Source organism: Vipera berus (assembly GCF_964194415.1).
Source record: "Vipera berus genome assembly, chromosome: 9".
Lineage (NCBI taxonomy): Eukaryota > Metazoa > Chordata > Lepidosauria > Squamata > Viperidae > Vipera > Vipera berus.
Window position 1 is genome coordinate 10,628,358 of NC_138212.1, and position 24,078 is coordinate 10,652,435.

The 24,078-nt window shown below is 42.6% G+C and overlaps 1 protein-coding gene across 4 annotated transcripts in view; it reads left to right on the forward strand.

The window, feature by feature from the left end:
- NKAIN1 (sodium/potassium transporting ATPase interacting 1) overlaps window positions 1-21,484 on the forward strand; it is a gene marked incomplete at its 3' end in the record, with an annotated part of 30,575 nt that extends 9,091 nt beyond the window's left edge. For 2 of the 4 annotated variants that reach the window (XM_081335482.1, XM_081335483.1), the window contains exons 2-6: window positions 9,463-9,600; window positions 11,288-11,368; window positions 14,194-14,391; window positions 16,297-16,357; window positions 18,814-18,899. In XM_081335482.1, the coding sequence (XP_081191608.1) occupies window positions 9,463-9,600; window positions 11,288-11,368; window positions 14,194-14,391; window positions 16,297-16,357; window positions 18,814-18,899 (564 nt within the window). Of the gene's footprint in view, window positions 1-9,462; window positions 9,601-11,287; window positions 11,369-14,193; window positions 14,392-16,296; window positions 16,358-18,383; window positions 18,555-18,813; window positions 18,900-19,845 lie in introns of those variants that run through there. The other 2 variants (XR_014027437.1, XM_081335481.1) reach the window with 2 other exon arrangements.
- Window positions 21,485-24,078: the final 2,594 nt, after the last annotated feature.

Sequence of the window (24,078 nt, forward strand, 5' to 3'; positions counted from 1 at the left end):
CACCATAGTGGTCCCTATTTTTCTACTTGCATTTTTTACATGCTTTCGAACTGCTAGGTTGGCAGAAGCTGGGACGAGTAACAGGCGCTCACTGTGTTACGCGGTACTCGGGATTCGACCCACCAAACTGCTGACCATTTGATTGACAAGCTCAGCGTCCTAACCCACTGAGCCACCACGTCCCCTTAATGGTTTATTGAGTACACCACAATTGGCAGGACACGCAAAACAATCCAAGGCTGACAGAAGCAAGCACAAGGAGGGTCGGAGGGTAATGGCTAAAGTGATAGATGTGGCTGGGGCTGGCATGTGTGGGCAAGGCAGTTAGGAGTTTTGTTTTGATCATGCTAACTCTGTTCTGGTATTGACTATAGAGAGTCACACTGAATTGCCTCAATATGATGGGAGATAATCTCATTTATTTTCAGACCATTGTGGTCAGACAAAGCTGTATGCTTGCAAATACAAAAATAAAAAAATAAAATAAAAAGTCAACTTGAAAGCCAGCAGGCCATGGGTCCTCAACTTGCCTCCCTCATGTGAAACTGTGAACAATGGTTTATAGACTAATGTCTAATGTCTGTATATATTTACCTTTGTAGTATGGCTGTAGTACTATCACTTACCCTTATTATCTTCTTCACTCTCCCTCTTATTGGGATGGTGGTGGTGATGATGATGATGATGATGATGATGATGCTTTGCATGGAGAGCTTCTGCACTGGAGACAAATTCCTTGTTGTCTAATCTCTTCTCTTCTACTGTATATTGTATATTGTATTCTATTTTCTTTTCTATTCTGTTCTAATTCTATTCTATATTCTATTCTATTCTATTCTATTTTCTATTGTATATTCTATTTTATTTTCTATTTTCTATTCTATTCCATTCCATTCCATGATTGTGTTCATAGAATATTTTAGCCAAAACCAAACAGAACCACATTATAATTGAGATCATAAGAGTTAGAGCAGGGGTGTCAAACTCAATTTCATTGAGGGCCGCATCAGCATTGTGGTTGCCCTCAGGGGGCCGGGTGGGAGTGGCCTACTGGGTGGGCGTGGCTAGAGTGTGTATGGCCTACTGGGTGGGCGTGGCCAGCTCTACATCGTTCACATCAAGGGTGCCTATGGGGGCCTGGGCAGGAATGGGACAGATCTGAGGGTCTCTGGCAGAAGGAGGGTCTCTGGGCCAGGGCCAAGGCAGTGGGGGCCGTTCCCCCACTGTTTCCAGGATGGCTTCACGGGCCACATGAAACCACTTTGCGGGCTGGATCCGGCCCCCGGGCCTTGTGTTTGACATGTCTGAGTTAGAGCAATGAGTAGAATATACAAATCATTTCCCACTGAAAATAAAGGGAGCAGGCTCACTAGGGATCCAGGCTATGCTGCCCTACATGTCCTCCTCTTCTCAAAATCTTGCCGTTGCTTCCTAAAGTTTGTTTCTTTAGGTAAGAGCTTTGTTGTTTCTAATGAGAGGACTGGTCCAAAGAATGATTGCTTGCCAAAAACCCTCTCAAGGACACAAGTGAGCTGAGTTGTCTGTAATAATTATTCCAATTTAAAAAACCAGCAGTGAATCCTATTCACTGAAAAAGTTAATTATGAACTGCTTTAATGCAAAGTGCCAGTTTCTAGAAGAATACGTAAAGCAGCTGAAATCTCATAATTATGACACAATCTGTTATCAAGAGAAAAAAGGGCATTAAAACAGATCTCGAAAGCTTAAGAGTTTTCATTTTCTTTTAAGTTGTATTATGAAAGACAGAAAAACTGCCTTATATTGCCTCTGGCTGTTGTGTGAACCCAACCAACTCTTTGTGAAACCAGAATGAACAAGTCAAGAAAGTCAACAAGAAAACATTTGATATATTGGAAGTAAGAGCTGCTTCTCCCGGCATTTTTTTTTTACTAGAGTAAAATAAAATCAAAAGGCTAGTGGGATGATACATATGTTTTTGGGAAGGGAATTCAAAAATGTCTTTGCAAGAACAGAAGTGATTTGAGGGGCTCAAAAATATAATGAAAGGGAAATAAGAAAATGCCAAAAACAAAGAGGAAATGTTGATCCTTCTCAGAGCCTTCCCACTTCTAAAAAAAAGCAACAAAGGATCAATGTTGCAGTTGTAACGCCCTGCTTCTTCTAATTTGTTGCATCTAAAGCAAGGGTTCCCCCACATTTTTCAGTTCGTCAACCCTTCATGAAGATTCAGATTCTTCATTGACCTCCAAACATTATGTGGAAATAATTTAATAAATACTAAATTTAATTACATAATAGTACCACAAATAATAATGAATAGATACAACTCAAGATTGCTCTTGCTACTAACCATCCAATCCTGGGTAACACTGTCTCACCACTAGCTACCTCCCGTTCAGGATTAGGGACTAGCATGGAGCTCTAAGCGACCCGAAAAAAATGAATTGATCCCCAATCAACCTTCCATCATTTATTAATCACTTGTTGACTCCCAGACATTTACTGACACACACACCCCTTTTGACCGTAAGCAACTTATTGACCCCTTGGATAATCTCATTGATCCTTGGGGTCAATATTGGCCTCACGGAGGACGCTGCTAACATAGCACCCATTCAGTCAATCCCAAAGAAATGTAGCTTCTTGCAATAAGGTAAAGGTAAAGGTTCCCCCACACATGCGTGCTAGTCGTTTCCGACTCTAGGGGCCGGTGCTCATCTCCGTTTCAAAGCCGAAGAGCCAGCGCTTGTCCGAGGACGTCTCCGTGGTCATGTGGCCGGCATGACTAGACGCCAAAGGCGCACGGAACGCTGTTACCTTCCCACCGGAGTGGTCCCTATTTTTCTACTTGCATTTTGCAATACATTTTATTAATTTTATGTTAGAGGCAACAGGATGTCTATTCAGCCCTGTGCTATTAAAAAAAATAGAGGGATTTAGAATCTGATAGTTGCCCAAAAATCTACATGTACAGGCGCGAGAGTTATTTGAAATAACAGAAATTTGTGGTTGCTTGCTTTTTATGAGAAGGTTGAAGTTTGACCCTGACATTTAAAAATGTAATTCCATTCCTGTGAGTTTAAAGGCCAAGGGTCTGACACTTTTAGCTGCAAGCATAGAGAGGGGCTTTGTCCCTTTTAAAGTCCAAATTGTAGGGGCAGTTGTGTTTCTCATCTCTTCTTTGTGTGTATCTGTTTTTTTTTGGTATATAACTTAACCTTCCTAAGGAATGAAGTGGCACTGAGTCATCTGTATACTGTAAACGACTGTCATATTTGTATGGGAGAGAGGAAGAACAAGTCGAAGTGACTAAAAGGAAGATTTTTTAAAAGCCTTTTGGAGTAGATATTGTGTTTTTACTGTGAATACCTCTTAAAAATGCCTCCCTTTCTTTTCTTTTCTTTTTTGAAGCAAAAGTTAGTCCAATGTAGCGCAAATGTAATATTATGATATAGTCCCCATTTGTAATTTTGGAAAGATGACATTCTGACTTTGGAGCATAAGGACAGATTTTTGTGAGATCTGATAATCTCATAAGATTTTACCTTTTTTCCATCTTCTTTATTCTCGTTCTTATTGGTATTATTGTGATTATTATTACTCTGTTGCTTTGCATGTACACTGAGAACTTTTGCGCGAGAGACAAATTCCTTGTGTGTCTAATCACGCTTAGCCAAATAAAATAGTTTGTTCTATTCTCTCTCCTCTCCTTTCCTCCCTTCCCTTCTCCCTTCCCTTCTGTATTCCATCCCATCATATTCCTATTCCATTTTATTCTATTCCCATGTAATTTGATTCCATTCTTTTTTAATTTAGGAAGGAGAGAAGCAATGAAAGCAGTCTTGGGCATCATGGTTACTGATTTGTCATGATCATAAAGAGCAGCTATTTGAAGGATTGTATAACTTAAATCACAATATTTATATTTTGTCTTGCCGTGCAAGTTGACCAACAGGGCATGGGGTGAGGAGTCTCTGTTCATTCTATTCTCTGAATAATAATCTTGCAATAACTAAAAATCTTGGCTTAGCCTAGGTTCAATCGCAATTTTAAAATAGCCTGATTGGTCTGGTGCACACATAACTATGAAGCCCAAAGTGTCAGAACAACACTCAAGGCATTGCAATAATTCTCTTTAAACACTCAAACTGTATCCAAGAGCTCTCACAGAAACATTAAAAGCAGAGCTACACTGGATACGTTTCTGTTATTGCAGACATATTGTTTTCTACAGGCCCTAAGAATCTAATTATAGAGGTGTTTGGTCCAAGATTGAAATCTTGAGAGTCCCCCCCCCCCCGTTCCATCCTTCATTATAATGAATTGTTTGTTGCAACCTATTTTTCTATACTGACATTAACAGTGTTGCTGGTTCCAGAATGCTGGCCCCAGTCTTGCTAGTCAAATCTTGCCAGCTTCATTTCTGACATAATGTCTGGGTTTATAGATGAAACCATATAGTAATTGAGCCTAATATGTGATCTTGCCACAGAGATTTGCCAGAGTTATGCAGTAGCCCTATATTTGAATGGGGCTTAAACCTGCAGCTTCAGCCTCTGAAGTATGGAAAAGAGACCTTGAAGATGCCCATCAACAGTGAACACCAGCGTAGAGCAATCTGGTTGCAGTCTTCCTTACTGATTGTGTTTATACAACACTCAAGTTGGTTCCTGCATCAACCTTTTTTTTTAATTTGCCCAGTCCTGAACTAACCCAGTGGCTTGGGTTAACATAGTACATTAAACCACACACACTGTAATTAAGGTTAAAATTGTAATAACCAGTGTCCCAACTTTAGGCTCCTTTACTGACAAGATTCTCTGAACACACTATGTTCATTCTCAAAGAGAGTGAAATATTCTATGCCCAGAAGTTTGTGTTAATTGAATAAAGCAAGGGTCTCCAAACTTGGCAACATTAAGACTTCTGGACTTTTACTCCCAAAATTCCCCAACCAGCATGGGTCTTAAAGTTGCCAAGGTTGGAGACCCCTGAAATAAACAGTGGTCAAACTACATCGTGCAAACGCATCCATTGTCTTGTATGATCCCAGGCCATTGAATTAATTCAGTCCAGTTAACCTCCCTTCATCCACTTTGCATCTTCTAGTTTGCAATGGATGAGATTCTGCATTCTCACATTGGCCTTGGGCAAAGCCCCCAACTTGCTTTTTTCCTTTATTCAGTTTGCAACAAGGGGGCCAGAAGAAGACAATTGCATCTTGGGGGGGTGTGTGTGTCCTTGATGCTCTCTGAACTTGCTTTTTTTCCCTTCTTCTTTCAGCTTTCTGTCTCCATTTGCTTTGTATTGGGAGAGATTGGATAAAATAGAACACAATTGATGCTTTGGAAGCAGATAGACTCAAGGATACAAAACAGCCTTGTATTTCTGGGTAGCTTACTGGGGAGCTATATAGAGTCAAAAAGGAGGATCCTGCTTTTCCATAGCTTGCTGAGCAACCATTCTGTTAATATGAGGGCATGTTATCATTCATGCACAAATATCTTCACCTGCAATTTAAGTGAAACCTAATTGTCAGCAATTTAACTGCTGTTACTAAAGAAAGCAATAATCAGGGCATACAGTCATCTTCATTTAAACCCAATTAAGCCATCAGCTTGTGCCTTCCCATCAAGATACAGTAGCCTGGTCGAGGTAATGCCAAATGTGCAGGCAGAATGCTTTCTAGCGGAAGATTGTTATATGCAATAACAACATTAGCAGATGCTCATCTGTAGCAATTTGTTTTGCAACCAAGCTTGCAATTATTTTTTCCAGACTCTTAAAATTGTGGCAAGGGTTCTAGGCTCATTATCTGTTAGCTGTTTGGTGGTTGGCTTTGTTCTCTTGGGAGGTGATAGGAGCTGAAGTCCACCTCAGAGGCACCTGTTTGGAGCAGGCTCTTGTTGAACTTCTCAAATGGCATAAATCTGAAGAGAGAATCAAGGCGTTATCAAATACGCAGATGGAATTTCACTCTTTTTACACGTACTTGCCCTGCAGCCTTATCTCCTCATTGAGGATTCACATCCTCCTCCCTCCCTTGTAGATATGTTTCCCAAACTCCTGGAAAATTGATGGTTACTACTACTCCCATAAGTAAGAGGGCTCAAGAACCCAGGATTACACATGGACTTTCTATGATGGTAGTAGACGTTTCACTGATTCAGAAGTGGTTACTTCTGGTGGAGCTTAATTAAATGAAATCCCGATGAGCCCAAGGCATATAGCAAATGAAATCACACAGTTCAAGGATAATGGCCCATTGGGATGCAATTAATCTCAAGGTTGTTTTGGTGCTGAGCTCCAGTAGTCACATGGGATATAAAGGGATGTAGTGTTGCACAAAGGGTTAGTTAAATATAGAGTAGCCAGATGAAGTGTCTCCAAGGCCTTGACTGTTGGTGGCTTTCCATGATCTTGGGTAATTTTTCAAGACCTACCTAAAAATATTGGTATTTAGTACTTTCCTCCCGCAAAGCGGGTTCTTCAGGATCTCCTTGAAGCTACCAAGCCAATGAAGACAGACTTAAGGCTTAAGAACAATTCAAGTACCATATGAACCTTTTTGAGTTGGTGCTTTCCATGTGATAACAACATCCATCATCATCCCTCAGCAGTAAGAGAAAAAGCAGTTCGTCAGTGGTCCCTGAGTCAGGATGGAATTCTAGGAATGGAATTGGAATTCTAGGAATTCAACAAGCAAGCCAGGGACAGCACCTTAGAAACATCACATGCTAGCATTGGGCCATTGCCTTGTTCTAATAGTATATCTCACAGGATTGTATTTATATGTGCAACTGCCAGTTTTCAAACCATGAGAAATCAAGTTATGCACTTACATTTACTCTCAGTTGCAGAGTTAACAAACCAACTGTTACCTGGACATGCTAATATTGTATTACTTCCTGAATCTCACATTTCCTTTGTGCCCAATCTGCAGTGTTAGATATCTTACAACTCTAATATTGTATGTAGCAATGATTGTTTTCTGTTACTCTAAGCAGAAGCAGGTCCCGGCTTGGAACTGGCATAGCATTTCATTATCGTGATTAATCTGACCACGTTCACTATTCCGGAGCCTCCTAGACGTGCTGAAACTGCAATTTACCAGATGTGTTGGGCGATAACTCTCACTAGACCCAATCCAATAATCCAGTAGCAACAGTTGTGGAAAGCTATAGTATGGCAGACCATTTTGTGGTGTCAGAGATTAATTGCCAGCTTTTTTTTTACCCTGGGCCCCAGAGGTGGACTACATGATTCATGGCTGATCTCAGCTCAGAGAAATGGAAGGTCCACCAAGAAAACACACCGACTCTGACTTCAAAGTGGCCTGTGCTCAGTAGGGCCGTTAAGAACCCAATTAGCCTAATCTAGAAGGAGAAGTCACCTGCAAAAATGATTTATGAGGGTTGTCAGGCTTAAACTAGGGATGTGGGGAGGGGAAGGGAAAAAGTGTGGAGACAGGATCCCTGCTGACAGGTGTGGTTAATTTCAGAGGCTTGCAGTGAAAATGCTGGCCTGAATTCAAGGATTCTGCCTTGTTTTCCCTTTCTAATTCTAGGTGCATTCCTCTTTTGTCAAGATGTTCTTTCTCTGATGTTCAACTTGAGGTTTATTTCTGTCCCATCTGACTTCTGACATAAACTCTCAATCCCAGAAAACACTGGTTTATGGATGGTCCTGCTGGGCCAAGGTTGACCTTGAATATCTCAGAAGCTTGCTTTTTTCTCTCTGAAAGTGGTTTTGTTTGGCTACAAATTTATTTCCAGGATATTTGAGGATATCTTTTCGTTCCCATTTTTGAGCTGCTTGATTATTGGGAGTGGCAGAGGGTGTGAATAGCGGTCAGACTGATTCATCTTATGTTTTTTGGCTGCTTACCCTTCTCAGTTTGAGAACATCTGTGAGATGAATCCCCTCGGGTTCAGAGTTTAAAATGGGTGAAGCAGAGCACTCAAGAGATGATGGTTTGGTGAAAGACAAGATATTCATGCACATCCTTTGATCACTTTGGGTAACTGCAGGGAGGCCCTGCTCTGCTGATGAGAATTGTACTTAATTTATCCTGATGGGAGGGTTGTCAGTGAAGTCCATCTAGATCAGAGGTGGGGAACTATGGCCCCTTTATGACTTGTAGACATTGACTCCCAGAATTCCTGAGCCAGGAGGGATCTAGACCATCATTTCTCAACTTTGGCAACTGTAAGACGTGTGCAACTCACAAAATTCCCTAGTTGCCAAGGTTGAGAAACACTGATCTAGACCAGAGGTCCTTAACCTTTTGGGCACCAGGGACCGGTTCCGTGGAGAGAGGTTTTTCCGCGGACTGGAGGGGGTGTGGTTTTGTGTGCTGTCTGCATCCCACAGATGGGGCTTTGCTTGTTTGTGCGGATAAGTTGCTGGCATGCCACGGCCAGGTACTGGTCCACAGACCAGGGGTTCAGGACCCCTGATCTAGACTTCAGTCTCCTCTTTGTTCAAATCAACCCTCCCATCTCCTTCTAAAAATTATAACTCACCGTACAATCCTTGGGTTGTCGATTCAAGTGATGATTGCTATGGCTTAAAGCAGCAGTCCCCAACCTTTTTTGGCACCTGGGACCAGTTTTGTGGAAGATAATTTCTCCATGGACCTGAGGGGTGGAGGAGGAGCATGCAATCTAGATCCCATGCACGTGCAGTTTCACTCACTTTAGGCTCACCTCCATCTCTGAGGTCCAGTTCCTAACAGGCTGTGGACCGGTAGCGGTCCACGGCCCAGGGCTTGGAGACTTCTGTCTTAAAGCAGAAGTACCCAACCTTTTGGGCACTAGGGACTGGTTCCATGGAGAGAGGTTTTTCTGTGGATCGGAGAGTGCAGGGTTTTGTGTGCTGCCTGCATCCCGCGGAAGGGGCTGTGCTTGTTTGTGCAGACCGGTTGCTGTCATGCCGCAGCCCAGTATCGGTCCACAGACTGGGGTTTGGGGATCCCTGGCTTAAAGGATGAGAGCCACCACTCACAGTTCTTGTTTTTTCAAGTAGAGTAAAAAAAACCCAGTGGTTTAGAACCATGGAGAGAGGTTGCCAATGAATGACACCCATCCTGAGAAGCTTCTAATGTTCCTAAAATAAGTCTCTTTGGATTCAAAGGAACAAGCTCCTGGGGACATACCCATATTTACCACTTTTGGGGACAATTGTCTTCTTTTGCTGCTCTTGCAAAGTGAAGCATTGACCCATTTGTGGTCATTTCCACTGGTGCAATTTGCCAGTGCAAACCCCCTTTTTTTGCCTTGTGATGAAACCTAATAAATCCCCCTGCTTTGGAATATATTTCTTTGACAGCAACTAATGATTCATGCCAACATCTCTGTTGGTTGTGACTAATAGCCCATAGGGTTTCTTATTAATTCTGTGTTAGACTTTGCTGCTTTCTTATTCTGTGCAATGCTGTGCAATGAAGAACTCTTTGTCTGTCTTTATGGTCTCTTGTAGGTTGCAGCCCTGGAGAGACAGATATTTGACTTCCTGGGTTATCAGTGGTTGCCGATCCTGGCCAATTTTTTACACATTATGGCCGTCATCCTGGGTGTCTTTGGCACCCTTCAGTACAGATCCAGATACCTCATGCTGGTAGGTATTATGTCCTGCTCTGTGATATTTTTGCTTCTTTTTAAAAAAATAGTGAAATGTGTTGGATTGTTGCTTTGTGTATTAAATCTATTGTATTGCCACAGCGAGTTTCTTAGCACCGTGATTGGATAAAACTAGATTTCCCATCAGATACATTTCAATCAACATTAAATTAATTAAAGCTCCCATTTTACAACCCTGCAGTCAGTGGCTCAGCGGTTAAAGATGCTGAGCTGGAAGCTGATAGCCTGGGTTTGAGACCCAAACTCCATACAATGGGTGAGCTCCCGTTACTTGCCCCAGCTCCTACACTCTTAGTGGCTGGAAAGCGTGCAAATGCAAGGTGATAAATGGAGACCACTTCGGTGGGAAGGTAACAGCGTTCCATATGCCTTCGAGGTATAGCCATGCTGGCCACATGACCATGGAAAACATCTTCAGACAAATCTGGCTCCCTCAGCCAAGAAGTGGAGATGAGCACTGTACTGTAGAGTTGGACATGACTGATAAAGAAACCTTTACCTTTAGCCCCTATTCACAATAGAGTTGGGGTGAGAGGATGGAGCTGAGCATTTACTGGCCAGATGCCCTTCCTGATGCCTATGCAGAGTTCGCAGCAGATATTTTTTCATTGCCTCCTAGGAGAGAAACATCTGCTGCTACCTAGGATTGAACTCTCAACCTTCCGAGTGGGAGGCGAGTGTCATCACCACTAGGCCACCACGCCACTCTAATCAAAATTAAAATAAAGGTAAAAGGTAAAGGTTCCCCCGCACATGTGTGCTAGTCGTTTACGACTCTAGGGGGCCAGTGCTCATCTCCATTTCAAAGCCGAAGAGCCAGCACTTGTCCGAGGATGTCTCCGTGGTCATGTGGCCGGCATGACTAGACGCCAAAGGCACACGGAACGCTGTTACCTTCCCACCGTAGTGGTCCCTATTTTTCTACTTGCATTTTTATGTGCTTTCGAACTGCTAGGTTGGCAGAAGCTGGGACGAGTAACAGGCGCTCACTCTGTTACGCGGCACTCGGGATTTGACCCGCCAAACTGCCGACCTTCTGATCGACAAGCTCAGCGTCCTAACCCACTGAGCCACCACATCCCTAAAATTAAAATAACACGTTAAAAACCTGGATAAACTGTGGGTTTTTAGAGCCCTCTCAAGAGTGATTTGATGATTAGTTGTAATACGTACGATGTATTAGATAGAAACCTAATGTGGGCCAGTAGTATCTATAATTGCTAAGCACATTGATTTGTGCTTCTTAGATTGTAAGCCACCCTGAGTCTTCGGAGAAGGGCGGGATATAAATGGGATTAAAAAAAACAAACAAAAAAACCCCGTAACATAGAGTGATTGGGGATCTTGCAATATTGTGTTAATTATAAAGCTGCCCAGAGTCACCTTGTGGCAAGATCGGTAGCAAATAAGTTTAATAAATAAAATAACAAAGTAATGCCCAGAACCTCTCTTATTTTGGCAGTTAGGCTTTAATGATTAAGAAAGTCAACTTGCTTTAGGAATCTTCCTTCAGATTGTTAAGTTCAAGTCTTGAATGTGTAGTATGTTTCTGCAGCTGGATGTGTTTGGGGTAAGAACGATGGAGAACAAGCATATATCTCCAGTTGTTTTAATCGTTTTTCCCACTGTACAGCTTCAACCTGCCTCTTTCTCTCCTTCACTAGTATGCGGTGTGGCTCGTAGTCTGGGTTGGCTGGAATGCATTCATCATCTGTTTCTACCTGGAAGTTGGACACCTTTCACAGGTAATTACCTCTCTAATCACACCCAGAACTTGCCCTTCTCGAGCCATCAGTCCACCCAACAGTTTTCCATCCATCACCTTTCCAGCAGCAATTGCTCCTTGGGAAAGAGATTAGAATTCAGGAGAAGATCGCAGGTTGTAAAATGCTTCCATGTTCCTTTCAAATTAACTCTCCTCCCCTCCATCCAAACCCCAGCAACTTCTTCCAGTGCTGACATTGTAGGTCAGGTTTGGGCACAATACTGGGAGGCCCCTGGGAGACTTGCTGTGTTGCTCTGTGTAATAAATAAATGAAGGTTTGGCCTCTCCAGGTGTTCAGGCTGTGTGCTTTTTTCCCCCACCTTCTCTTGCTGAGGCCTTTCTCTTTTATGGCCTGCACAGGTCTTGCAAGTAAAGACAAAGCTCTGTTCGAAACGCAGTGCTCACATAGCACGTTGGCAGAAACCATTCTGTTTTGTAAACAGATGGGTTGATCCACAAGGGAAGATGGGGGCTGGGAGGGAAAGGAGACAAATCAGGCTGTATTTATGCTGGAGCAGTGTAAATGCATTGGGAGTGTGTGTGTCTCATACTGCTCACCGATTAAATCAGGTTCCAAGGAGATAAACATTGTGAATTCAAAGCACACTTTTTATCAGGCTTGTAGATTCCTGGATCTCACATGTCATTTTGGGAAAGGCATTGCTGTCTGTTTGTGGTCGACAAGTGGGGATGCCTCTTCTAATAACTATTCCATTGTTTCTGTCAGGTGCAAATAACTAAGAGCATTTGTTGAGTTTGAAGCACAGAACAGTTACCTATTTACAAGAATCTAATTAACTAATGGTCAAAGCTAAGTTGGTGCTAGATAAGGGTCAGTGGAATTCATGGGGGAAGGAGATAGACTTGGGTTTCTTGTGGCAACGCAATGACTCCAAACGTATGACACATTTAACTCTGCCTTCCAATTTAGCCTGTTCTTCTACAGTTTCTCAACCTTAGCAACTTTAAGATACATGGACTTCAGCTCCCAGAATTCCCTAGCCTAGCATGGCTGGCTAGGGAATTCTGGGAAATGAAATCTACACATCTTAAAATTGTCAAGGTTGAGAAACAGTTTTATTCCAAGCACATTGTTTTATTTTTCTAGCATCATCATCATTATTATTAAAACAAAGACTATGCCATCTAATTCTGTGGAATAGTTTATAAGAATCAGAAATCTTGAAGTCCAATGTATATTGAACCAAATTCAGGGCTAGAACAGTATGTCCAGTCATTTCTCGTGACTGAGGCTGACACAACAATCTCATTAATGTCTTTTAAAGTTTGAATTAGGGGTGAATGAGAAGTATGAATGCAGAGTTTCCAGGTCCTACTTCTCAAACCCATAAGCAAAGATATCTGGAGTTTTTTTTCTCTTTTGTGGTAGCATGGGAAAAGATGAGCATATGTTCATTTCAAGGAGGAAAGTATTTGCAAGAATGCCTCACGGTAAAGAAAAATTGTTTGACAATCTTCTCCAACACCAAAGTTGAAAAGCGTCCGTGCTCTTCCCATCTTTCTTTGTTAAAGTACAACTTTTGCTTGCCTGGAATGCCACAGAAAATATCCCGTGGTTTGCACAACTGTGATCTTGTAGGTGCTAGAATATATTTTCCAAGGCCTTCCTGGCTGCTTAGTGAAAAAGAGTGCAAATAAGGTAAGGCAAGCTTTCAGAAAGGATATGCATCTAAAACAGCACACACACACACACACACGGGGGGAGGTCTTCCCAAAGGCCCTCCATGCCAACCTAGAAAAAGAATCCCTTAACCAATTCTGGGAGGTCATAAAGACAGTGCCCCACCCCTCATCCCCCAAAATAAATGTGAATCCTTTCCAGGTGTAAATAAAGTTTTAGACCAGACCAGGGGTAGGCAACCTTGGCTCTTTTATGACTCATGGACTTCAGCTCCCAGAATTCCTGACTCAGCTGACTCAGGAATTCTGGGAATTGGTCCATGAGTCATAAAAGAGCCGAGGTTGCCTACCCCTGGAGTAGACTGTTATGCAAAGAATTTTCAACTCTCATTTCATAATCTTCTTTAGATTCAAAAGTTAAGGGAGACTAAATCCCTTCGCAGAATTTTTTTTTCTTCTTTAGCTAAACATATTGATCAGAGGCAACCAGGCTGGAAGGGAGCCCCAAAATGCCCTTTGCTGACTCTGTGTTTTCTTGTGTCTGATAGATGGAGGGCAGGGAATAGTGGTGGAATTATAAGATAGCTGGGTTCTAATTTATCTAATTTGTCACCTGATCATTCTCCAAAAACCAAGAATGTGGGTCTATTGTATGCACTTCCTAGTAGTTGGATAAGACAACAGTGTGTCATCTTACAAGATAGTCTACAAATTAGAGATCCTGGCTTGCACACAAGGCACTAAAACTGACCAGTACTGTTGTGGCATGGGTAGGGGTAAGGCTGCTTATGCAGTCTACTCATTTATTACCTTATTGAAAAGTATCATGTGGAAATCTTGATTGACCTCAGCTATGTTGTGCAACAAAACTCAATATTTATAAGCTCATTAAGTCAGTGGTCCCTGCAAAGTTCAAAATTGGCAGATAGTGGATGGAGTATCACAATGCATACTGTGTTCTTTTGGTTTGTACTGTGATGTTCTGCCCATCATCTTTCCGGTTTTAACACTCCATCACTCTGGATGTCATTGCTTCTGATGACTGCTTTTCTTTTCTTTGCATGGCATTGCTTACCTCAAAGGGATTATGAGTATGTATATATTCTCCATCTTTGTAGCGGTCCAAACCTCACCGTTGAATTCATCTTTCTCCCATTTCTGTAGGATCGAGACTTCATCATGACCTTTAACACATCACTGCATCGCTCATGGTGGATGGAGAATGGTCCTGGTTGCCTGGTGACCCCAGTGATCAACTCCAACTTAGCCTTAGAAGACCATCATGTCATCACAGTAACTGGATGTTTGCTTGATTATCAATATATTGAGGTGGTGAGCAGCGCAATGCAGATATTCCTTGCGGTAAGTAAGTGGTATCGGTAGCTCTTCTTGGATGGTTTGGCCTCTCCATTACTTCTAAAAATAAACAAAACAAAACTGAGGCAGTAAAGATTCTACTGTCAGTTTTTGCTGCAGAATTTATACCCATTTGAACAAGAACAAAAAAAACCCCTTTGCTCCCATTTGATCTACAAAGTATACACAGTATCTATAAAATTTGGACATCAGATTCACCTCCCTTTGTGCTCTTCAGGCTTTCAACCATTTTTTAAAATTAAAAAAGCAGATGTTTTCATTTTAAAAAAGTTAAGTGGGAAGCTGACATTTTGTATCTCCAATATCCCTCTGTCAGTCCTAACCTTCCCCCTGAAGTTTACGTTGGCCCTTAGCCTCCTAGGTTTTTGAAACGCTATTAAAACTGACATTTCCAGCATGGCTTTGGGACCAGAAATGCTCTGTTTGATCTCTTCTCTGGTGTTTAATGTTGTCTAGGAGTCCTGTTAGCACTGCCTAGGGTATTTTGGTATACATTTCTTGGGTATTTGTTTTTCATCAGAATACTGCATGGGGTACATACGCTGCTCAGAGTCAGTGGCATATTAAGCTGAAGGAAGTGAAGGAGGGAGGAAGGAAAAAGTGATTCTCCACCTTCAATAGATTGAATTAAAAGTCTGATGTCAGCCTCCACAGGTGGACCAGACAGGGAATACAGCCAGATGAGCTAATTCTACTTAAGTGTCAGACTAAAGGTAAAAGTTTCCATGTCAGTCATGTCTGACTCTAAGGCAGGGTGCTCATCTCCGTTTCTTGGCCGAGGGAGCCAGCATTGTCCAAAGACAATTTCTGTGGTCACATAGTCAGCATGGCTATATGTCAAAGGCACACAGAATGCTGTTACCTTCCCACCGAAGTGTTTATCTATTTATCTACTCACATTTACATGCTTTCGAACTGCTAGGTGGGCAGCAGCTGAGGCAAGTAACAGGAGCTCACCCCGTCGTGCGGTGCTTGGGTCTTAAACCTGGGCTATCAGCTCTGCAGCTGACCAGCTCGGTGTCTTTAACTGCTGAATCATCGCTCATTAACATTAACAGAATCTTGCAAGCCTGAAAGTACAAACCTTCCGAGCCTGATCACGTAGGGAGGGTTTCCTTCTGAACCTCTTTCTCCACCCACAGGGCAGCTGTGGGCTCTGCGCTCTCTTATTTGATCGTTCCCTTAGGCAGCATCTCTTTTCCCCATCTCCCAAGGTCATTCACATATATCATCATATATGGGGCACTGATGATTCCCAGCAGCTCCAGTCAACATGGCCACTGGTGATGGATGATGGGAGCTGTGTTTCAGAAAGCTTCTTGTGTGCACAAGTTCCCCCTCTCCTGCATAAAACTCTATGGTTTCGCCAGTGTACAAACCATACAGCCTGTAATATTACATGTCACGTGAACATAGCAATTGTGTTGTGTTAAGCAGGTTTAAGGATTACTTTGTTAAATGAAGCCCAATGACAAAGATTAGTCAGAACTGCTTCCTGGTAAATCACTAAACATTTGCAAGTCCTGAACATCCTTTTGACCCTTCCATTTGCAACTTTGCCTTTAACTTACTTTTTATTCCGAGGGCGATAAGTGGTTATGTTGAGCTTGACAGTTGGCTTACTTTTTTGAGAGTTTTAAATTAATCAGCCCACCTTGACCCATTTGGTCTTGCTCTTATTTCAAATTTTGTATCTAAAGAACCAGCATGGTCGAGAGTAGTTTGAGACAGCAGCGGAGATATAAATGGAAGAAATAAACTTGGCTGCCTGAACTTTTCCCTCATCGGCTTCAATGGTTGGATCCTAGTGTGACAATAATTGGTGCATTTCTTTGCTTTCAAATAATTAATTCATGTTTCTCTCTTTTTTTCAAAACACGTATTTTGAAGCTATTTGGATTTGTTTACGCCTGCTATGTCAGCAAAATGTTTATGGAGGAGGAAGACAGCTGTAAGTATCCATTATCGCACTGAATAAGTAGGAATATCGTCCCCGCTTGAATTATTAGGGAGATGCAGAAGTGGTTTGTCAGTGGGGCTGCCAAATGTTTAAGAATTTGGTCAGCCATGAGAAGACAGCAAAAAAAAATTTCATATTCCAGTTTCTGCTGCTTAAAGATTGTTCTTCTTTCTCTCTCTCTTTCCCTTTCTTGTTATGTATTTATATAAGTTCATGTGAATCTTAACAGAGGTAGTCCTTGACTTACAAGAGTTCATTTTTTATTTGTTTGTCTATTTCCCATTAATTAATTTCTGTGAAACCATCTTCTAATGCTTTTTAAGCAGGGTTTCTATTTCATCCCCAGTTTCTTTCGCTTTTTCATTCATTTCCCTGTCTTCTCCAAGAAATGAATAAATATAGTCTCTTGAATCTATGGAGATTCTCAATCATCCAGGTCATGGTTGTCCCAAAGGTGTTTTTTCCCGAAAGGCAACTGGACTTCAAAAACTGAAGAAGCATCTTGAATGAGAAGCAAAACGTTTTCAAAGGAGAAAACCAGGGAAGTCCAGTTGCCTTTGGATAAACACCTTTGGGATGTTCTCTTAAATCCTCAGCTCTTTTCCCAGAAAGATTGTCACCTGCCAGCCAGAGGCTGATAATATGGCCTGACAAAAGTTCCAATAGCACAGTGGAAAATTACAATCTTGGTGTGAAATAAGGAACTTCTTACCTAATGCGAGAAGCGGCTCTTATATATTTGAATCCCGGCAGGGGCTCCTAACAGCACGGGCGCTGTGTGATTTGATGCCAATGAACTTTATTAATAAGCTTTACACATGAAAAAGCCTATTCATGGGTGGCAAATTGTAAGCATTAGCATGCTGTCTCTCCAGCTCTGTGGGACCAAACTCTTACGCCCGTGTTCCTTCCCTCTCTTTTTCTACCCACCCTCATGGGTACTGAGAGAGCTTTGGTTTTTGACATTCATTGATTTATTTTCAGACCTAATAAAACACTCCATTAAAAAGATGAGACGGGCAGCCTTGGCTGCAGCAAATTTAATATGGAAAATACATTAAAAGCATATTTGAAAAGCTCAGACAATACCGAATGAAAAAGAGATGGATGGAAAGTATCAACAGGGCTGTAGGTTTTGCTAGTTTTAATAGATAAAATATCTCATTTACCACTGGGTAAATGGAGTAAGCTTGGATGCTTCCCCTTTATTTATGCTTTATTGAAGCCTTTGAAATCTTTACGCATAGGTTCCACCATCAGCTACTCATCAGAGTTTCTTCCACCTTCACTTAACCCTGTGGGGAGACTTTGGGTTCCCCTCCTTGGCCAGGTAAAGGATGATGGGCCAGGAAGTCTTTTCACTAAATGAGTGATCTTTGTAGACAATTCTTCCCCCGTGATCACCTTTTGCGACCTTCTAACAAGTAAAGTCAATGGGGAAGCCAGATTCACTTTTAACAACCGTGTTACTAACTTAACAACTGCGGTGATTCTCTTAACAACTGTGGCAAGAAAGGTCGTAAAATGGGGTAAAATTCACTTAACAGATGTCTCACTTAGCAACAGGTAGTAAATAAGTAAAGCAGCAAAACCATTTACAGGTAGTAAATCGAGAACTACCTGTAAATGCTTTTGTTGTTTTGCTTATTTGGGTAAACTCAACCTGTTTCTTGGTCATTTGAGGGTTCAATGACGTTTGGGAATTTTTGATGTGCCCGTCAGTGCAAACAAGCAAGCAAATTTTTTTTAAAAAAAGGTAGAGGAAAAAGTGGGAACTCCTGAACTGATTTTCTTCCCCTCCCCCTGCAAACCAATAGTTGAAGGAATAGAAAAAAAATTAGGGAAAAAAAAAATCTGAGGTTCATCCATGAATATCTGCCTCGGCAACTTAAGGGGATCTCTTGTTCTTTTACTGCAATGTTGTTCAAACTTGGTAATTTTAAAATGTGTGGACTTCAACTCACAGAATTCCCCAGCTGGCATGCTAGGTGCTTTATTGCAATTTTCTTTAAATTAGGGGTCCCCCACCCTGGGTCCGTGGACCGGTACCAGGCTGCGGCATGCCAGCAACTGGTCTGCACAAACAAACAAAGCCCCATCTGCGGGATGCAGGCAGCACACAAAACCACGCCCCCTCTGGTCCACAGAAAAACCTCTCTCCATGGAACCGGTCCCTGATGCCCAAAAGGTTGGGGACCTCTGCTTTAAATGACTTCTTTTGAGTAAGATAATAACCATTACCTTGTCTAGCTCAGGGGTAGGCAACCTCGGCTCTTTTATGGACTTCAACTCCCAGAATTCCTGGGTCAGCATAGCTGAGTCAGCATAGCATAGCTGACTCAGGAATTCTGGGAGTTGAAGTCCATGAGTCATAAAAGAGCCGAGGTTGCCTACCCCTGGTCTAGCTGTTTGTCAGAACAATCATCCTCTTCTCTTTTCACCCACAGTTGATTTCATTGGAGGGTTTGATTCCTACGGCTACCAGGCACCCCAAAAGATGTCACACCTTCAGCTACAGCCTCTGTACACGTAAGTGGCTTTTATCAATTGAGATTCTGATTCCCCACCAGGCCTTTGGAAGAACTATAGGAAAGTAGTTTTCCTTCCCTTTCCCTAACCACATACTGCTTAGGGCACTGGCTCTCAAGCTTGGACACCAGGAAACTCGGGCAGTTCAAATGTTCATAAGGGCTTATTGCAAGCTTAAACTCTCTACAAGAATTGAACTACTAATAATCAACGCAAATTGACGGTAGACAAGAGTCAATGAAATTCCAGTTGGGCTGGACTTGGGGACGCGAAGGGGTTCAAGACTTAACGATGCATTTGATTCCTTCCTTGAGCTAAGCCTCATACATCAGTCTCTCTTCCCCAATGGTGCAGTATTTTTTGCATCTGCTCTGATTCTCTCCAGAAAGAGAGAAATGGTTGAACTCTGCCTTTAGGAGTAGAGGTAGTGGCATGGGGGACTGCCCTTGTTTTAGAACAGACATGTCAAACACAAGGCCCGGGGGCCAGATTCGGCCCGCGAAGTGGTTTCATGCACCCCGCAAAGCCATCCTGGAAACAGTGAGGGAACGGCCCCCACTGCCTTGGCCCTGGCCCAGAGACCCTCCTTCTGCCAGAGACCGTCAGATCTGTCCCACTCCTGCCCAGGCCCCCATAGGCACCCTTGATGCGAACGATGTAGAGCTGGCCACGCCCACCCAGTAGGCCATACGCACTCTAGCTACGCCCACCCAGTAGACCACGCCCACCCAGGCCACACCCACCCAGCCCCCTGAGGGCAACCACAATGCTGATGCGGCCCTCAATGAAATTGAGTTTGACATCCCTGTTTTAGAACATATGAATACAGTATTATCAGACAGAGTAGCTCCTGGTTTGACTTAGCTCTTCGTTCAATCTGTGTTTCTCCAATTGTCTCTGAAGCATGTTATAATCTTATGTCACTGGTCTTCTGTTCTTTTTTTTTTTAGCTCCGGATAATTGCTTCCTTGCCTACCTACAGTGAACAAGCCTTTGGGGACGTTTGCAAACAACAATAACAACAACGCCAAGCCACCAAGATAAATGGAGTAGGGCAAAGCAGTTTTGCTGGAGATTTGGTGTTCCCGGAGGGACAACTACAGTGACTCCATCTTGTCCTCCTCATCCGTTAATGCCTTTCATTTGGTAGCTAAGCAAGAATCATGAACTCATTGGGGAAACTTTGACCAACACCGGTTCTCCAGATCTAAGTTTCTGCTTAAAAAAGACCTCAGAGCCAAAACAAGCTCAGAACGCCACCTACTGGCCAGATTATGTACCGTCAATGGCCAATTGACGGATTTTATTGCTTATTTCTAAGCAAGATCCTTTTTTTCCTGATTTTTCTTTCGTTTGTTGGTTTTTCTAAAAAAAAATAGTTCTGAGATACTTCTTGTCTGAGCAAATGACTTTCAGTGTGCTAAACTGTAGGCTGCAATATTTTGCAATAACGAAAAGGAGTAGAGGAATAAGATCAATGGAAAATGAAATAAAAGGTGGGTAATGGAAAGGAAGGTTGGTTAGGGTCTGAAATCTGTAACATGTGCTGCATCCTTTAGTGAATATTTTTCTAAGCTGGTTCATCTAGGGATGGCATGGTTGCCTCCAAATCAGAAGCATTCCATTCTGATGTATAGCCAGAATTTTATCTTCCAACCCAGCTTTCAGGTGAAGTGGAAGGGAGAGAAAAGGCAGAGAGAGACAAAAGTGAGGGGGAAAGTGCCCCCCCCTCACTCATTTGTGGCTGATAATGTGGGCTTTAGGAGGAACCCCTGAAAAATTGAATCAAAATGAACGTCTGTCAAAGAACATCAGTTAAATAGATCTGTAGGCAGAAATCGTTCCTTTTATCAAAAAGATAAAACCAAATGGATGTCTATTTGGGCAAGCATGGTTTATTTTTCTTCAGATGACACCACCTCTTTTTCATGAAAAGTGTGAGATGAATTAACTTCTCAATTCTGGAGGTGGAAAATCATGTTCTTAGGAAGGGGAGGTATGATGGCTGAAGATGGGGGTCTAAACTGTTATTTTATATCTCTGGGATTTCTTTTGTAAAGGGGCTCGAGTCTCTCCTACCCCCTTCTGTGTAGCCCCCTGTTTGTTGAAGGCCATGACCTCAGTGATGACAAGCAGGCAACCTTGTTCGGTCCTCTGGCTCATATCAAAATTGCTCCCATAACATTTTGCAAGATTTCAAGGATTGTCTTAAGACAGGGGTCTTCAAACTTGGCAACTTTAAGACTTGTGGACTTCAACTCCCCAAATTCCTCAGCCAGCCTGGCTGAGGAATTCGGGGAGTTGAAGTCCACAAGTCTTAAAGTTGCCAAGTTTGAAGACCCCTGTCCTAAGATCTTGCAAAGAAGCTCTGGAATCCTGTGATTCCACATAAATGAGCTGAAGTCCTGAAAAAATTATGGATACATGAGATTTCAACACTTTCTGTTTAAAAAAATTAATGGTGATGAGCAACTTTTTGATGGGTGGTGGATGGCCTGTGAACCCATGGGTACTACACTGCAGATTCTAATTCAGGGTTTCTCAACGTTGATAACTTTGCGATATACGGACTTCAACTCCCAGAATTCCTCAACTAGCATGCTGGCTGAGGAATTCTGGGAGTTGAAGTCCATATATATCTTAAAATTATCAAGGTTCAGAAACACTGTTGTAATCTGCGATTCCATATTCGTACCATGGCGATCACAGGATGAGGTCCCAATTGTGTCTGACTTCACTAGGCAAAAGCCAGGCACATCCTTTCAAATCAGTCTTCCATTTTCCCCCCCTCTTTCTTCTAGAACTATCCTTTTACATTTTAAATCATTGGGGTATTTTTAAGTGTGGACTTTTAACTCCCAGAATTCCCCAGGCTTTCCCTTTCAAAAGTGGAAATGAAGCAACTTGTTGCGTTGTTTCATTTTGACTCTCCCATGAGGCCTATTTTGGCAGCCCTGATACAGGTTGTCCTAACAAGCACAACTGAGCAAAAATTTCTGTTGCTGAGCGATGATTTTAAATGAGCTTTGCCCCATTTTACGACCTTTCTTGCTTCAGCTGTTAAGTGAATCACTGCACTTGACAAGCTAGTGACACGGTTGTGAAGCGAATCCGGCTTCCCCATTGACTCTGCTTGTCAGAAGGTCACAAAAGGGGATCACATGACCCCAGGACACTGAAACCGTCATAAATATGAGCCAGTTGGCAAGCGTCCAGATTTTATCATGTAACCATGATCAAAACGGTTGCAATGGTCATAAGTGTGAAAAATGGTCCTAGGTGACTTTTTTCAGCACCGTTGTAACTTTGAACAGTCACTAAACAAACGGTTGTTAGTTGAAGACTATTCGTAGTTGGGAAAGGATTTGTGTTACTCCTGTGCAGAAGTGTCTTCCAATATTTCCAGCCCAAAATAATCTCTGGAGTCCAAAACTCTTGGTTAAGGTGATTTCCTACCATCTTGCCCAGGTTTTCCATCTAGTTAGGTATTCTTTCCACAACTGTTGACGTTAAAAAATACAAATCGCTGTAAACTGGTCAACTGGACTTCACGAGAATCAGGTTTTTTCTGAAATTTGGGGGAAAAAATACTGTTTCCTTCCTCTTTTCCCCACCCCATTTCCCGCAACTGAATCCTGGAGTATCATGTGTCCACAAGAGAAGGCGGGTACTTCCAGAGGACTAGTTTCATTACCTCAAATGATGTGCCCTCGGCATGCAACAAAATGGTCATTCCCATAGTGACCGGCCAAAGTTACAACGGTGCTGAAAAAAGTGACATGACTATTTTTGACACGACCGTTGCAATATCCCCACGGTCACGTGATCAGAATTCAGACACTCGGCAACTGATTCATATTTGTGACGGTTGCAATGTCCCTTGAGTCACGTGATCCATTTTTGCGACCCCCTGAGAAGCAATATCAATAGGGGAAGCCAGGTTCATTTCACAACCGTGTGACTAAATTAACCACTGCAGCAATTCGTGATTTAACAATTGTGGCAAGCAATTGTTGTGAAGTGGATCAAAACTCCCTTAAGCCTTTCATTTAGCAACAGAAATGTTGGGCTCTATTGCGGTTGTAAATTGAGGACAACCTGTAGTGCAGGGATCCTCAACTCCCAGTCCGTGGACTAGTACCGGGCCGCGGCACGCCAGCAGCCGGTCCGCACAAACAAGCAAAGCCCCATCTGCGAGATGCAGGCAGCACACAAAACCACGCACTCTCCGGTCCACGGAAAAACCTCTTTCCACGGAATTGGTGCCCAAAACATTGGGGACCTCTCTTATAGTGGAATGATTGGCAGATAGTCTGAATGAGCAATAGATACAGATTAAAATATGGCGTACTAAATCTGCCATTCCTATACCAACGATAAGGAACGTCCTGTTCCTGAGCTCCCGATATTTGTGAATTACCATGGAAGCCATTTGCGTGGCCATAGGGGAAAAATGGTAACGGGCATTTTTGTCACCAGTCAGGTCAGAAGTTCCCCATCCCTGCTCTAACCCTCTTAAACCTTTCTCTGAAACTGTGCCCTTGAATCTCACGGACGTGCCAGGCTGCAGGCATATTGTTATGCTGATCTGCTGTCCCTGCTTTTCAATCTCTTCTGAACATGAAGTCTAGCCTTAATCCATGGATCCTCCTGGACAACATGGGCCCCACTACTGTTTCTCATCTACTAAAACAGGGCTTTCATGGCAGGGGGAGGGGAGCAAAGGGGGAAGGGAGTACCCTCTTGGTGGAAAGGTGGGGTGTACAGGTAGTCCTCAACTTACAACCACAATTGAGCCCAACATTTATGTTGTTAAGCGAGACATTTGTTAAGTGAGTTTTGCCCCATGTTACAACCTTGCCACAGTTGTTAAGTGAAGAGTTGCAATTAGTAACACAGTTCTTCAGTTAGCCCGGTTTACCCATTGACTTTGCTGGTCAACTGGTTGCAAAAGATGATCACGTGATCCCAGGATGCTGCAACCGTCATAAATATGAGTCAGTTGACAAGCATCTGCAATTTGATCACCTGACCACAGGGATACCGCAACAGTCGTAACTGTGTGAAAAATGGTCATAAGTCATTTTTTAAAAACTGATGTAACTTTGGACAGTCATTAAATAAACTGTTGTAAATCGAGGGCTACCTGTATATCAAATAAAATGTACCTGTTACCTGTTGGG